Genomic DNA, 13,097 nt, shown 5'->3' with positions numbered 1-13,097 from the left:
ACTTCCTCCAAGAAATCCTGCAAAGAGTGATCTCAGGTGAGAAGGGAGGAATTCCGTGACATGATGGACAACATGCTTACCCACAAGTAAAGAGTCACAAGTAAATGCTCTAACCAAGAAATGCTTCTTTCTCCTGCAAGCAGTAATAAGGATCCTGTCATTCACTAACAAAACACTCATTGTCATCGCTCTCGTCATGTCCAGAGTAGACCAAGCCAATAGCCTATATCTGGGTATGCCAGAACAACTCATACAAAATGCGGCAGCTAGACTGCTCCTCAAACTACCTTGAAGACAACACATCACTCCAGCACTGAAAACGCTACACTGGCTACCAATAAAACGCGAATCAAGTTCAAATTAATGTGCATAACGCACAGAGCAATCCACGTCCAAGGCGCGAAGTTCCTAAGAGAAAAATTAAATGTACACCTCCCAACAAGGCTACTTAGATCCAGCAGCGACATCTGTTTCTAACCAAAACATTACAACAAAAGAAAATTCAGAGGATCCTCCTTTTCCCACCTCGCCCCAAAAAACTGCAACGATTTACCAAAGAACATAAGTAACACGAGATCACCTCCTATTCAGAAAACTCCTCAAATCTTGGCTCTTTACCCCAAAACTAGAAAGAAAGCCAACGGGGCACTTACACATCTAAACAAAGCTGAGAGAGGATGCCGATCCCCCGTCTCCCTAAACTACCGCTCATCTACTGAAGTAAGGGAAGACCAATGTACGGCATATTCTAGCAATTGAAAGATAGAATCGTATCAAAGAACGATCAGGGAGAGATCAGGATGGAAGGGGAAGGATATGTCAATAATATTGTGGCCTGCAAAGTAAACACAGTTAGTAATGGATCACTGACAAGGAATAGAGGAAGGGAACTGGGGTTTGTAAATAACCCACTAGCTCAAATGTCTGCATACTTATCTCACCCAAAAATCCACACAACCACCCTCTCACACAGCACAGCAAACCGCACACGCTTCACCACATTGCAACAACAATCAACAAATAAGCCACACCAACAGCACACAAGGTCTCACATCGATCCAATATTCGCACCCAAGCTTGGCGCACAGTGAAAACCAAACTGAAGCTGCCTACAGGACACCACCCTCTCACTTTCCTACTTCCTCTCCACCCAACTAACAGCCCCCTCCGCCCCCCCTTCTTGTTTGCAGATCCGCCTGAGCGCCTGAGGACCAATTCCGTTGGTGATGGTGCAGCATGGTACAAACACCTCTAACATTAACATTGCAAGATAATCATATAAATCAAGGGTCTGAAGGTACATTTGGGTTAAGAAATGTTTATTACACAAAAAGAAATGGCCAAAGGTTGAGATTGGGAATTGCCAAAATGATTAGCATGGACGTGGGCTGTCAATGTGTGAGTAAATAACCAAACACCCACAAACTGTTTGTCCTTCACGTCATCTCCCTCTTATATGTCCTCCTATGGAATGCGCAATATAGGTGGTAAATTGCTGCCACCTAATAGCCAAAAAGAGTTACTTGCCAGAAAGAAGGCGGGGCTTATTTAAATATAGTCAATGTCTTTGAGGTTGGTGCTTCACAAGTAAATACCGTAAAGAGACTACGCAGCACTCTAAGTAATCTTAATCTACAGCCGTGAAGTGACAGGCACCAAATTTGTTCGGTGATTTTTGTGAGTCCCTCTTCTCTTTCATCGTTACCCAGAACGCGCAGCGATAGTGCACTCTCCTGGTTCCCGTCCCCTCCCACTGACATAGCATCCGGGGCGGGCCTGTTGGAAATTTAAATCTAAAGAAAGAGCCGGTGGTGGATTGGCATCGAAAATGGGACTTGTGTGTGTTCCCCTTGCCTAGGAATGAAGGTGCCCTCGGCCAGGTGAGGGTATGCTTACAACTGCAAGAAAGAAAGAAAGAAAGAGAGAGTGGTGTTACACACGTGACGTGATTGTAAGATGTGGGTTCAAAAGTCCGAACTGGTTAATGCTTGTGGAAACTCTGAGCTACGCTTGGCAGCGCGTCCGCCCCAAATAACATGGTTTTACACCCTCGTCAGCATGCCGGGGTGGTTAGCTTGAGCTTTCAGGGGCAAGGGTATCGCCCAAGACAGCTGTGGCTAGGTTTGGATAGTGCACTTGAAGTCATGTCTAATGAGGAGAACGCCGAGGGTCCCCCTACCCAGGTAAGTGTGGAGTGCTGGGAACCCGAGCTTTATGAAGGACCGAGTGCCAACTGTGGTAGGTGGATGGACAGGTGCTTAAACGGCGGGGGAACTCAGCAAGGGGGAATGAGAAAGGGTACTGAACGACGAGTAACCATATGCGTGTGGGCGAGGGTGACCTCCGGGTTCAATTCTGAAGGTAGCTGATATTTTCAGGTCAATGTTGCAAACTGAAGAGGAAGCTTCCTAGACACATCATTTTACTCGAGGTCAGAGGAGACGAACTATAACCAAAACAAAGCCGCTAATTGGATGAGGGTGATATTTGTATAGGTTGACTATTAGACATTTTCTGAGGCAACGAGAGCACACTACAAGGTGTACCGATGGAGAACAGGACTATCCACGATAAGAGTATTGAAGAAAATGGGCTCTGTTATTATATGAAAGTGAATGGGTTCAGATATCAAGAATGTTGGGTCGTAAATTCAAAATGCGGTATACGGGCAAAGCCAAGCAATTTATGCAGAGGGACCCCCGATGGAAAATGTACCGGCACAGAGTCAGTGCTTGAAAAGGGCTAGTAAGTGTTCAAAATTCGTTGGGTTACGAAATAACTTCTGTGGTACTTGGGCGAAGAGAACAATATTCCAGAGCAAAGTGATGGCCAACATAGTTACCTGGTTCAGGCGTTCTGCCTCTTTTATAGAGGTGCAGGAGTGGCACTTGATGGGAGCTATGTGATGGTGCGGTAGTGGTGGCATGACATGTTCACGTGCAGACTTGTACGTGCTGAGGGTGTCAAATTGGAGTAGAAATGGTTGGTATTATAGTGGTTGTTAGTAGGGCTGTTGGGTGGTAGCATGGTCCCCTTCCTCACCCCCTTTGCGATAGTTTACACCTTCACACAGCGCGACTGTAAGCGTCCCACACCTGCTTAAATGCTGGGGCCATTTGACTCCACGTGATTGTGTCGACAGTATAGCAACATGCAACTCAAACAAACTGAGTGCAAACATGTCTCGCTTGTAGGAACTATCTGCAGTTGTTGTTCACCGTTGGCCCGTGGCTAAATGTTCATCTCACTCATGCACAAAATCGTCCTTTAGGTCTACTGGTGAATGGCTGGGGGGTCTTCTGGGATATCTAGTTTGAGTCAATGAGGTAGTAGATTGGATGGCCCCTCGGTGTCTTCGTTCGTCTGGACTGGTGGTGGTGGAATGTCACCACGTGTGGTCACTGGATCATAGGCAGTGGCCTCATATTTGCTCTTCGGATCATAGTTCTTGGGAAGGTCATCAGACACTCCAGCCGCTCGAAATATGACCAATGAATTTAATGCCAGCGCTCAGAAAAAAACATTTGGCTCATTTGAGTGTTGGAGCTTGTTCTTGAAACCGGGTGAGCGCCAAGGCAGTTCAGTGTTTTTGACCTCGCTTGAAGCATAGGACACAGACCTCAACACCAGTTAGTCCATCCAGTAATCTTGTTACTATATGCTGAAATACTTCTGCCACAGAGTACCCCATAAAACTGGCACGTTTGTACTGTCGTGGACCACAGTGGGCAGAGAAAGTGATATTACGTAGGTTGAAGTATTCTCGCGTGGTACCTTAGTTGTGGTCCAGCTTGTAGAAGAACCCAGTCTCCCTTCAAGTCAGCCACTATGTCATCAATGGTCTGGTGGCGCTCCAACTTTATGGCCTAATATTGGTTGTGTTCTGCGCAGGTTCCAATGGAGCCACAGAATTCGAAATTGAGGGGAGCTGGGAGCTATTTTGCTCCTGGTTCTAGCATAGTAGAGCCTGGTTAGCTTGAAACCAACAGCTACCAGAAGCTTACCGTTTTCTCCTACGGCCAACTGGTGCCTTCCAAACAACATGCAAATGCGACATTCACTTTTGAGTATTTCAGAATGTTAATAACGAAGAATTAGAACATATCTAATATACATTTAAACACAATAGTTCATACAAAAAGTTAAAGGTGCATCTCTGGTAGCTCCTGGTTCCCCTTGGGTAGATCCTGCCTACAGGGTGATGCCCGACACCCAGGAGCTGGTATTAGCTCCTGCTCATAGACTCTCAATTTCCGCCATGTTATTTTGAGTATGTGGCAACAAATATTGGGTACACTCGCCAGGTGGCTCCAGATAATTTTTTCGATAATAGTTTTGTTCTCTGGCTTATTCTCCTTTAGTTGTATTTGGTGACATAGTTGGAATGGAACACTTCACTGTTTTATGACAACAGGTTGCAGAGTGTCATCTATTTGCAGCCTGACGCGTTGGCCTTTGAGACACCACGCTCTTTGGAAGTGTCGTATTTCTTAAGGCTGTCTACATCTTTTTAATATGTACTCCATCCGTGAAGTTGACTTCCAGTACCTCTGCCGTTTCACAACCTAGCGTGGTGGCTTTACTTATCTGGGTTACATAGGAGCAAGACTTGACATTTTCTATCCGTGACTATAGTTTGTTTTTAAACACTCCCTCAAGTGGTATTGGTTTGGACCCTCAAAGTGAAAATCCTTACTTTAGCCATTGATATTTTTATCTGCAGTCACAGTACCTTGAAATGGAAGTGCACAGCTCGTTTTTAGATGCTCAAGTGTCTATTAAGGCAGGCATGTGTTGTCAGCCAGTGCATAGTCCAGGTACAACACTGACTCATCCTTGCGCCCACATACAACTTTTTTAAATTTAATTTTACATATTCATACCGTGAACATACATATGAGTGAGTAAAAGGCAGCAGGGTCAAGTGGTGTGTTCAGAATATCAGTAATGAGAGGCCTTACACAGGTACATTGAGTCTCTTCAGGCAGCAAAAGAGGTGGCAGGTTCATTGTTCGTCCATACATTTCCCCCCATATTTTCAGAAATTTTCGGAGGCAACCCCCTGCTTTGTAGATGCGACGTTTCATGGATGTGCACCAAGTAACTTTGTTAGACCATCGGATTAGGCTTAGTGGTTCAGCCGAACCCCATGTTGCAGCAATCAAACGTTTCCCAACTCCCAGTGCAACAGCAATGAACAGTTTGTCGTGGTTGGTGAAGTCCACCTCACCGCCGTCTCATAACTTTCTGTTCTGTAGGTCTTAGTGACCGTATCCCATAAACTCCCTCCACCCTGTACTCAAACCCCCCCAACCAGAAGGACCTGTTGCCCTAACATATGAAACCATGAACTGATGAGAACCTATTCGGGGAACTCCCTGGGCGCTAGTCCTCTGCTCCTCATTCCCGACCTGGGCTGTCCACTTTTGGTTTCCGTTTTCACAATGCTGAGTATATAGTGGTTGGGGAGTGGAGAGTTGTGAAGCAAGTAGGGACTCAACCCACCCCCCCCCCCCAAAAGCGGTTCAGACTATTGTAGGCCGCTTGGAACGTCTTCGGTGTTCAGTCTTTCCTGCATTGCCAGGCGAGTTGTTCTCTCTGCTGTCCATGCTTGGTATAGGAGTTTGGCCCCGGACCGGGGTATTTAGACCTTCCTCCTTCCGCAGTGTGTGGTCTCTTGAGCTTGGGGAAGATAGAACCTGCATCTCGAGCCATTCCCAAGATTCCCGCGGGTTATGGAACGCATGGACTGCGTTGTGGTACAGTTTGAGGGTGGCAGGGAAGAAAAGTGGCATCCCTGAACATTAAAGGACTGACAGGATTTCTGAACTTCTCAGGTATTGTCAGGAAACAACCCAATCCGATTCCCATTATATGTGATCGGGCCTGTTGCACGTGCCATATGGAGGATTGTGTCCTGTTCCCTATAGTTCATGAGCCTGGCAATCGCCATACGTGGAGGGGCTCAGGGTATTGGTCTGCCAGATGAGATCCTGTGTGCCCTCTCAATGGAGGAGTTTTTTGGGGGCCATGAGGTCCGAGAGCCATCCTTCTAGGAAGAGTTCCATGGATGTTCCGGAAGCCCCAAGATGCGGAGGTTGTTGCGGCGGGATCTGCCTTTGCTATCTTCTGCCCTAGTCTCTAGGGTGGTGAGTTTCTTCTCCACATGTTCCAGGCGGTCTTCCAGTTTCTTAATCATGTCTTCAGTGTCTGAGATCCTCTGCTTCGTGTCTCCCACTCGGGATGTCGGCTTCCGCAGGTCTTGATGCAGGAAGGAGACTTCAGAGGTTAGTCCTTCGGTTTTTTTTAAATTTATTTATTTTTTGTCCCCACTGACATCCTAGATTCGCTGATTGCCACCATAATGTCTGTGAGTGACAGTTTGACCTGCTTCGTAGGTTGAGGCGTTTTTCGCAGCATGGTATATGGGGTTAGGGGCTTTCACCCAGGCGGACATCGTGTACCATCAATTTTGTTCAGTGCCGAGGTTTTGCGAAGCATGCGTCTCCCTATCAGTCAGTTTGGCGGGTTGGTCTGGGGGCGAGTGTCTTACTGTTCTCAAGGTCGGTAACAGTAGGGGCGGTAAGTTTCCAGGTGAAAGCAGCCCAACACTGGAACTCCCTGCCACCCTCCTTAAGGACACCCCAAACCTACCCGCCGCCCTTTAGACACAATTACATTCAGTGGATAAAGAATGACCGCTAACGTACCTTGTCACTGCAAATTATGTAAATATGTATACTTGTAAACTGTTTATCATTGCATTTATCACAACTGCCTTAACCCTTGTACACTCTGTAAATTACTGTACAGCACTGTAACCAAGCTGAGAATATCCTTGATGCTCCTGCGCCCTCATACCCTCGGGTCTGGCGCACAATATAAATGAATAAACATAAACAAAGGTTGATCTTAGAGGCCCAGCAGTGTACCAACGCGGGTGCTCGCCACCCCAGGAGACGCGCCGGTAAGTGGATTATCACAGCGCAGGGTTTAGAGGTGGAGCGGGTGCGGCCCGTTGTCCTGGGCGCGCTAATAGGCTCAGGGGAGGGCAGTACCCTCAGTTCGCAATTGTTTTTAGAGTACTACCAGGCAGCAGCCAACGTGTATGACCCTTGGGGAGGGAGAGGCTTCGGGGGGAAACGTTCCAGGGCGGCGGATGCTGTCTAGCCCTTGCAATTCCGGCTGGTTAACCGGCTCCAGTGTTGTCCCCTTTATCTTGGGTGTTGCCTCGGCTCTCCTTGGGGCTTCTGCCCCCTGTGGCTTCAGCAATAGTCAGTTAATTCAGGAGTATTATTTGTGGGGTGTTCCTTTGGCCCCCAAGGCTGGATGTAGTGCTCCAAAAGGTCTGCCAGCACTGAGGGGTCTTTTCCACTCGCAGAGCGAGGCATCTTATTTCTGCTGTTGGGCACCAATAGGGGATGGGGAGGGGGGTGCATGCCGGCAACAGAACCCCGGCCTTCACCTGTCACTGTGCCCGGAGTGGCGTGCCCCCACCCATGCCCCCAGGAATCCCCACTTGTGTGGCAGGAAGCACGTTTATACGGCGGCCCCCGGGTCTGCTCGTGATGTGCCTTCACACAGGGTCCTCTCTCCCGGCCACTCTGGAGGGGTGGACGGTGTTCCCCTTGTGGTGCCTCCGCTGCTCCGGGTGAGTCAGTGTGTCCCTGTCCGCAGTGCCAGGCGACTCGGCTGGTGGCGGGCTTCTGCTGCAGGGGTGACTGGGCAGGCGGTGCATAGTGTTTCTCAGCTTCGGCACCAGTGTGGGTCGGGTGGGTCAGGAGAGGGGGAGGGTCCCCTTGCTGGGCACCTGTTAGGGTGCTGGGCAAATAGCCCGGTCCCACAGGGAGTCCCAGTCTTCGGTCTCGGCGACTCAGTGGAGCTCCTTCTCCCAGTAGGTGTTGCGGGTTCCTTCCCGCGCTGAGCCGCAGTGAATCTTCAGACAGTGTTTCTGGTGCTAGACCAGTCCGATTTCCCCCCCGAAATTTCAAGGGGGTGATGTGTGGACTCGCCCCTCTCTGCCAGTCACATTTCCCCAGGGTTTGTTCTTCTCGGAATGCATGATAATTGTAGGATATGGGTAGCCCAGGCGGAGCAGTGAGAGCCTACAACTGCATCCAACGGCTGCTCAACAGCACCCCCGCCCATGACTTAAGGTGAAGAAAATGTTCATATATGGGTTAATAAGCCTTGATCCATGCGCTTTTGATATTATGGCAGTGAAAGCGATTCTCTCATTCATGCTAGTTCAGCAGTTCAAATGTGTGAGTAAATGCGTCATTGTCCATTCTACTTGAATTTACATCTTTCAAAATGTGGTTGAATTTCTGATTTGAGGCATACTGTTATTTTTAGCATACTTTCGAGAACTAAATTATCAAGACTTGTAATTGCGTTAAGGCGATTGATCGGAAATGTATGTTTATCTGCCCTTTTCCTCCACAGAACTCCTCCCTTTTGAGGCTAACAACTAGCCTCGCATCTTAGTCAATTGTAAATAAATGGTGTCTTTCTCAAACACAGTCCAAAAGAATGCAATAGACCACTTGTGCCTACCCCTTCAGAATTTTATTTTTTAAAAGCTGCCATATCGCTTGTTTGTACAGTTGAGTTGGTGCTCGATCTCTGCATCCGTGTCAGCATTCAGTGGCAGTGAGACTGGTCCAACACTACCAAGAACAACCGCTGAAGCTGTGGCATCCGATGCAGAAGAATCACACTTTCTCTGTGATTATATAGATATATCCAATCCCTCGTTTTGAGGAAATTACGGGGTTCATTCGCCAGGCTCCGACAATCCGCCTTTACCTACATATAGAGAAGTGTCATAGCTTTCTTAAGGGACTTGTAGTAATTCAAAACAGTCTCCTCTTCCAAATGTATATTCAATTGGCCTCCTAATGCATGCGCAGCCAGGGGCGTAACATACCCTCTTAAGATCTTGTGGATCTTCTGATTGGGGTTGTTGCTGTGTTGCAGGACTTCAGGCCACGTAAGACACTTGACAAAGTTTGGCTAAACTATATTTAATATCGGCATTTAAAAAAAAAAGTTGGACAAAGGACAAAGCATTGCCTCCAGTTCAGATTACGAGCAATTCCTATACTCTTACCCCCCCCGCCCCCCCCCCCCCCATCTCACTCCCGGATCAGCTCTAGTCAAGGTCCGGTTGGGCATGGGTCGGAGCCAGCCATTCGCAGTCTGACTGGAGGACCCTTGCAACCAGCCGCGGTTTGTGGGTTAGCGCAATATCACAATTTCTGTGTACTAAAATTCTACTAGATAGAGGATGATGGGCACAATTTAAGTTTTGGGAGATATTCAAAGTTTTGCAAATCTCTTTGACCACTTGGCCTCCGTTAGTGTCTTTTTTTCTTGATTTTGGTCTTTTCTACCATAAAGTCTGTAATAATTTTCTTTGCAACATTGACCGTTAGTTGCTGTTCTGCAACGGCTAGCTTCCACACAGAGAACGCATAGCTTACTATAATTAAACAGAATTCATAGGATACACATTTGGGTAACTGAATAAGAACAATTTGAATATTGCGAAAGGGGCAGGATTAGCAGAGTGCAAAGACTTTACAGCTTGACTCGCATTGTGGGCTAACCGAGAAGTACAAGTATTACAATGTTAAGCCTCAGTAGGAAAATGTCGTGCAGTACAGTCGACTGTCAATTTTATTTCCAGAATGGGCCAGAGTGAGCTAATGTAGCAATATAAGGTAAATGCCATTTTGCGCTATCATTTTGCCATCTACTGTGAGATGATGCAGCTTACAATTTCAAAGAGACAGTACTCCTTCTTTCTCAGGAGCCAGATCTGCAATATGGCCTGGCTAGAGAGTGGAAATGGGCGATTGCTGCAACACACAAGGATATCGTCCTTTAACGGCTTGAGTTTGAACTGAATCCTAAGCATACGCCACCAATAGCAACATTTGTACAAGTTTTTGCGAGCCCTGCATTTCACTAATACAAAGGCGGAAGGCAACTGTAATGCATTTAATAGAGGACTATTGCATAAGAAAGTTTCTGCTAAGGTTAGGAAGCCATGTTTCCACAGTATGCCAAGTCTTAATGCAATGGGCATAGAGGGAATGCGTAGATTATGCCTGACTTTAATTTTGCTAGAATGCAAGCGTTATAGCATCTTGTGCTGAATGAGTATTTGGATAATCGATATGCTTCCAAAACCTCAAATTAACTACATATAGGTTATTCTTAGCTAAGTCTTTCTGAAGAATCTCTCAAACAAGAAAAGTTCTGGGTTTTGTAATGGTACACATTTAAATCTTTTCTAGGAGTGAAGATTCTCATTGAGGACAGGGCAATAGTAGGGCTCACTGTCTGGAGTAAGAAAACAGGGTTTGAAATGGAGCATCCGGATACAGCTACATAAGCAGCTGGCAACGCCTTCTCATGTTTAAATGAACATTGAAGATGTGGTGATTTTTCTCTTCAAGACGAATGCCATGACGGCATGATGAACATTACGGAAACGGGTTCAGGCACAGTTGTAGCAACTGGAGGTAGAGCATAAACGAGGAGGCAAACCCGCTGCAGAGGGATCAAGTACCATTCTATAGTAAACGATGGGGCAATGTTTAGCATTATGCATTTGAGTCATCGCACCCAAAGCAGATCTATCTCGTACATCACAATAAAGGATAAATGCCTTTTGGTAATCTGGCAAACCCAAGGCCAGGGCATTTGACCGTTCTTGATTTGATTTTAATAAATGCCATCTCTGCTTTGGCAGACCAAGGAAGGGGTCCAGGAGTAGGCTCCAAAGTAAGTTTGTAAAATCCTACAATCTATACATAACCAATTGGTGGCATTAGCCATTTAAAGGCAATCCATTCTTTTTTTCGGGTTTGTGTACTTGGAGAATCGTATTACTTCAGGATATTGTTGAGTGTCTCTCTGCTCTCCTGCAGAGTGTGTCCTAGATAATGACACTGGTTTGACACAATTGAAGCGTTTCTTTTGCGAGACAAGCTACTAGCGAGGTGGAGAGGGGGTGCCAGCAGGAGGTAATCCATATATGGCATTGGGACAGAACTTTTTCACCCACCTCCCAATCTTAGAAGAGGGTTGGGCTCCCTATAAACCCTGTGAGGGCTGTGCTCTCTATAAAGCCTAGCCTATTTGTATAGGTAAATGCAAACAAATGTAGACCTGCAGGATGTACAGGCTTGGGAAAAAAATACTGAGCACATGTCAAGGCATAAATTAGTTTTCAAAAATTGATTAGCAGAGTTTGCTAAGTAAATTTTTCTTGATTCAAAAACAAACCCATTTGATTAGCAATTTTGTTTTTCATGCCACCAGAAAATACTTGTACCCAAGATGTAAAATGAGCAACAATACAGCAGTTTTGTATACCCCTAAAGTAAGACATTAGTGAGATAAGTCAGGCCTTGCAAATTCTTTCTGTAAAATGGTGCACGTTACCACAAACAAACACTGGTGTCACCCAAAGGCACGCCATGCACAGTGAAACTTTTATTTGACATTTACTGAGAACAAAGTAAAGGTTAAAGAAAAGTTTCCAACATACCCTGCAAATGATAATGGCCCTTCCTGCCTGACTATGCGGGTGGGCGAAAATGCTTTACAAGCCCTGAATGAGTGTCTGTAAAAAGGTTAGCTGCATGAATGGACACAAATGCATAGATCTGATAGAAAGGCTCTTAAAACAGTTTGGCGAGCTCTCTACTGCAGGTGCTAATATATAATGCAATCATAATCATAGAGCAAAGTGAGCTCTGTAGGCCAGCTACAGTGTACAGTTTTGAAATAGGTCTGTAAATGTACAGACTGGATCAAACTATTGATCGCTACTTTAAGTAAATATCAAGTTAGCTTTGTGTATTCATTACGTAAAAGTCTAAGCAGAGTGGATGGCATAGCAGGCTGAGAATTGGGCAAACTAGGCAGAATATTGTAGTTTGCGGCTATCTCACTTTCAGGCTAGCGGGTATAAACCAACATGGTAAGTCCAGAGCAGGCCCCTATCCACATGGTCGAATGCTTGGACTAAGTCTGCAAAGACCAGATAGCTCTTAACCTTTTGACCATGTGAATTTCCCTTCAGGATTTGTAGCAGCAGTATATTAACAGCAGTGCCCAACCCTTTCGCAAAACCTGTTTGGAACGGAGTTGCTCGATCAACACCAGGTGTGAAGAAGGTCCAAGATGATAGAGCTATACAGTTTACCAATTATATCGAGGCGATCGTGCGATAGTTCTTCGGATCATGCCGATCACCTTTCTTATAGATCGGAACCTCTATAGCTCTCCTCCACGAGCTGGGCACTTGGTGGGATGTGGAGATTTGTTTGAACAAAATGGATATGAAAGCTGCCCAGTCCTCTGGGTACTCTTTGAACAGTTTGTTAGCCCATCTGGGCCTGGTGCTCGACATTTTTAATCTCCTGATTCGATCTACGATCTCCTTGCTGTCCTTGTTCGTGACCCACGGGGCAGTACTCTGCATGGATTCCCCCTTCACTCAACATCCCTGGTCGGAAAGGGTTTTCCAAGGTGAGTGATCCACTTTTCCTCACTCATTGGGTTTGACTGATCACTAGTTGGCGGAATCATCCAGTTTTATCAGAGACCAGAACTCATGCGGGTCCTTGTCAGCCAAAGCTTTCAGCATGGCCTCTGCATCGTTCTGGTATCTCTGATACTTGGATGTGCGTAACCAATTGTAGCTTGACCGTGCCAGCTTAGCTTCAACAAAGTCTTCAGAGCCATGATTTCTTAGCAACACGGTTTAGCTTTCGCAATAATCTTCTCAGTCATCAAGTGTTTAGTGGCCTTTTAACAGAGGGCCTCAGTTTCTAGGTTGAAAACGAAACTCCTCCAACAAAGGTGCATATTCGACTCACGAAGCAGCTGTCACAAAGGTTGATAACGAGCATATCTTTACAGCTGTCAATCTAAGGCGTGTTCCTTCATTACAGGATTCTATCGATCCAGGTTTATAAACCTGGATGTTACTACTCGCTGCTTTCCATACCAAAAGGAGGAGATGGTGGTCACTATGATTTGTCTCGATCACCTGGAAGCTGGTGACCAGGGGCAGG

The 13,097-nt window shown here is 46.3% G+C and overlaps 1 protein-coding gene across 1 annotated transcript in view; it reads left to right on the top strand.

Annotated features, from left to right (window-relative positions):
• The first annotated feature begins 1,771 nt into the window (after positions 1–1,771).
• DBF4B (DBF4B-CDC7 kinase regulatory subunit) overlaps positions 1,772–13,097 on the top strand; it is a 437,979-nt gene continuing 426,653 nt past the window's right edge. Inside the window, exon 1 of the mRNA XM_069634269.1 lies at positions 1,772–1,880. Coding sequence (XP_069490370.1) covers positions 1,861–1,880 — 20 coding nt within the window. The 5' untranslated portion in view covers positions 1,772–1,860. The remainder of the gene's footprint in view (positions 1,881–13,097) is intronic.

Source organism: Ambystoma mexicanum, chromosome 13 (genome assembly GCF_040938575.1).
Source record: "Ambystoma mexicanum isolate Mex_15411 chromosome 13, UKY_AmexF1_1, whole genome shotgun sequence".
Classification (NCBI taxonomy): domain Eukaryota; kingdom Metazoa; phylum Chordata; class Amphibia; order Caudata; family Ambystomatidae; genus Ambystoma; species Ambystoma mexicanum.
This window is presented reverse-complemented; position numbering and strand designations above follow the sequence as displayed.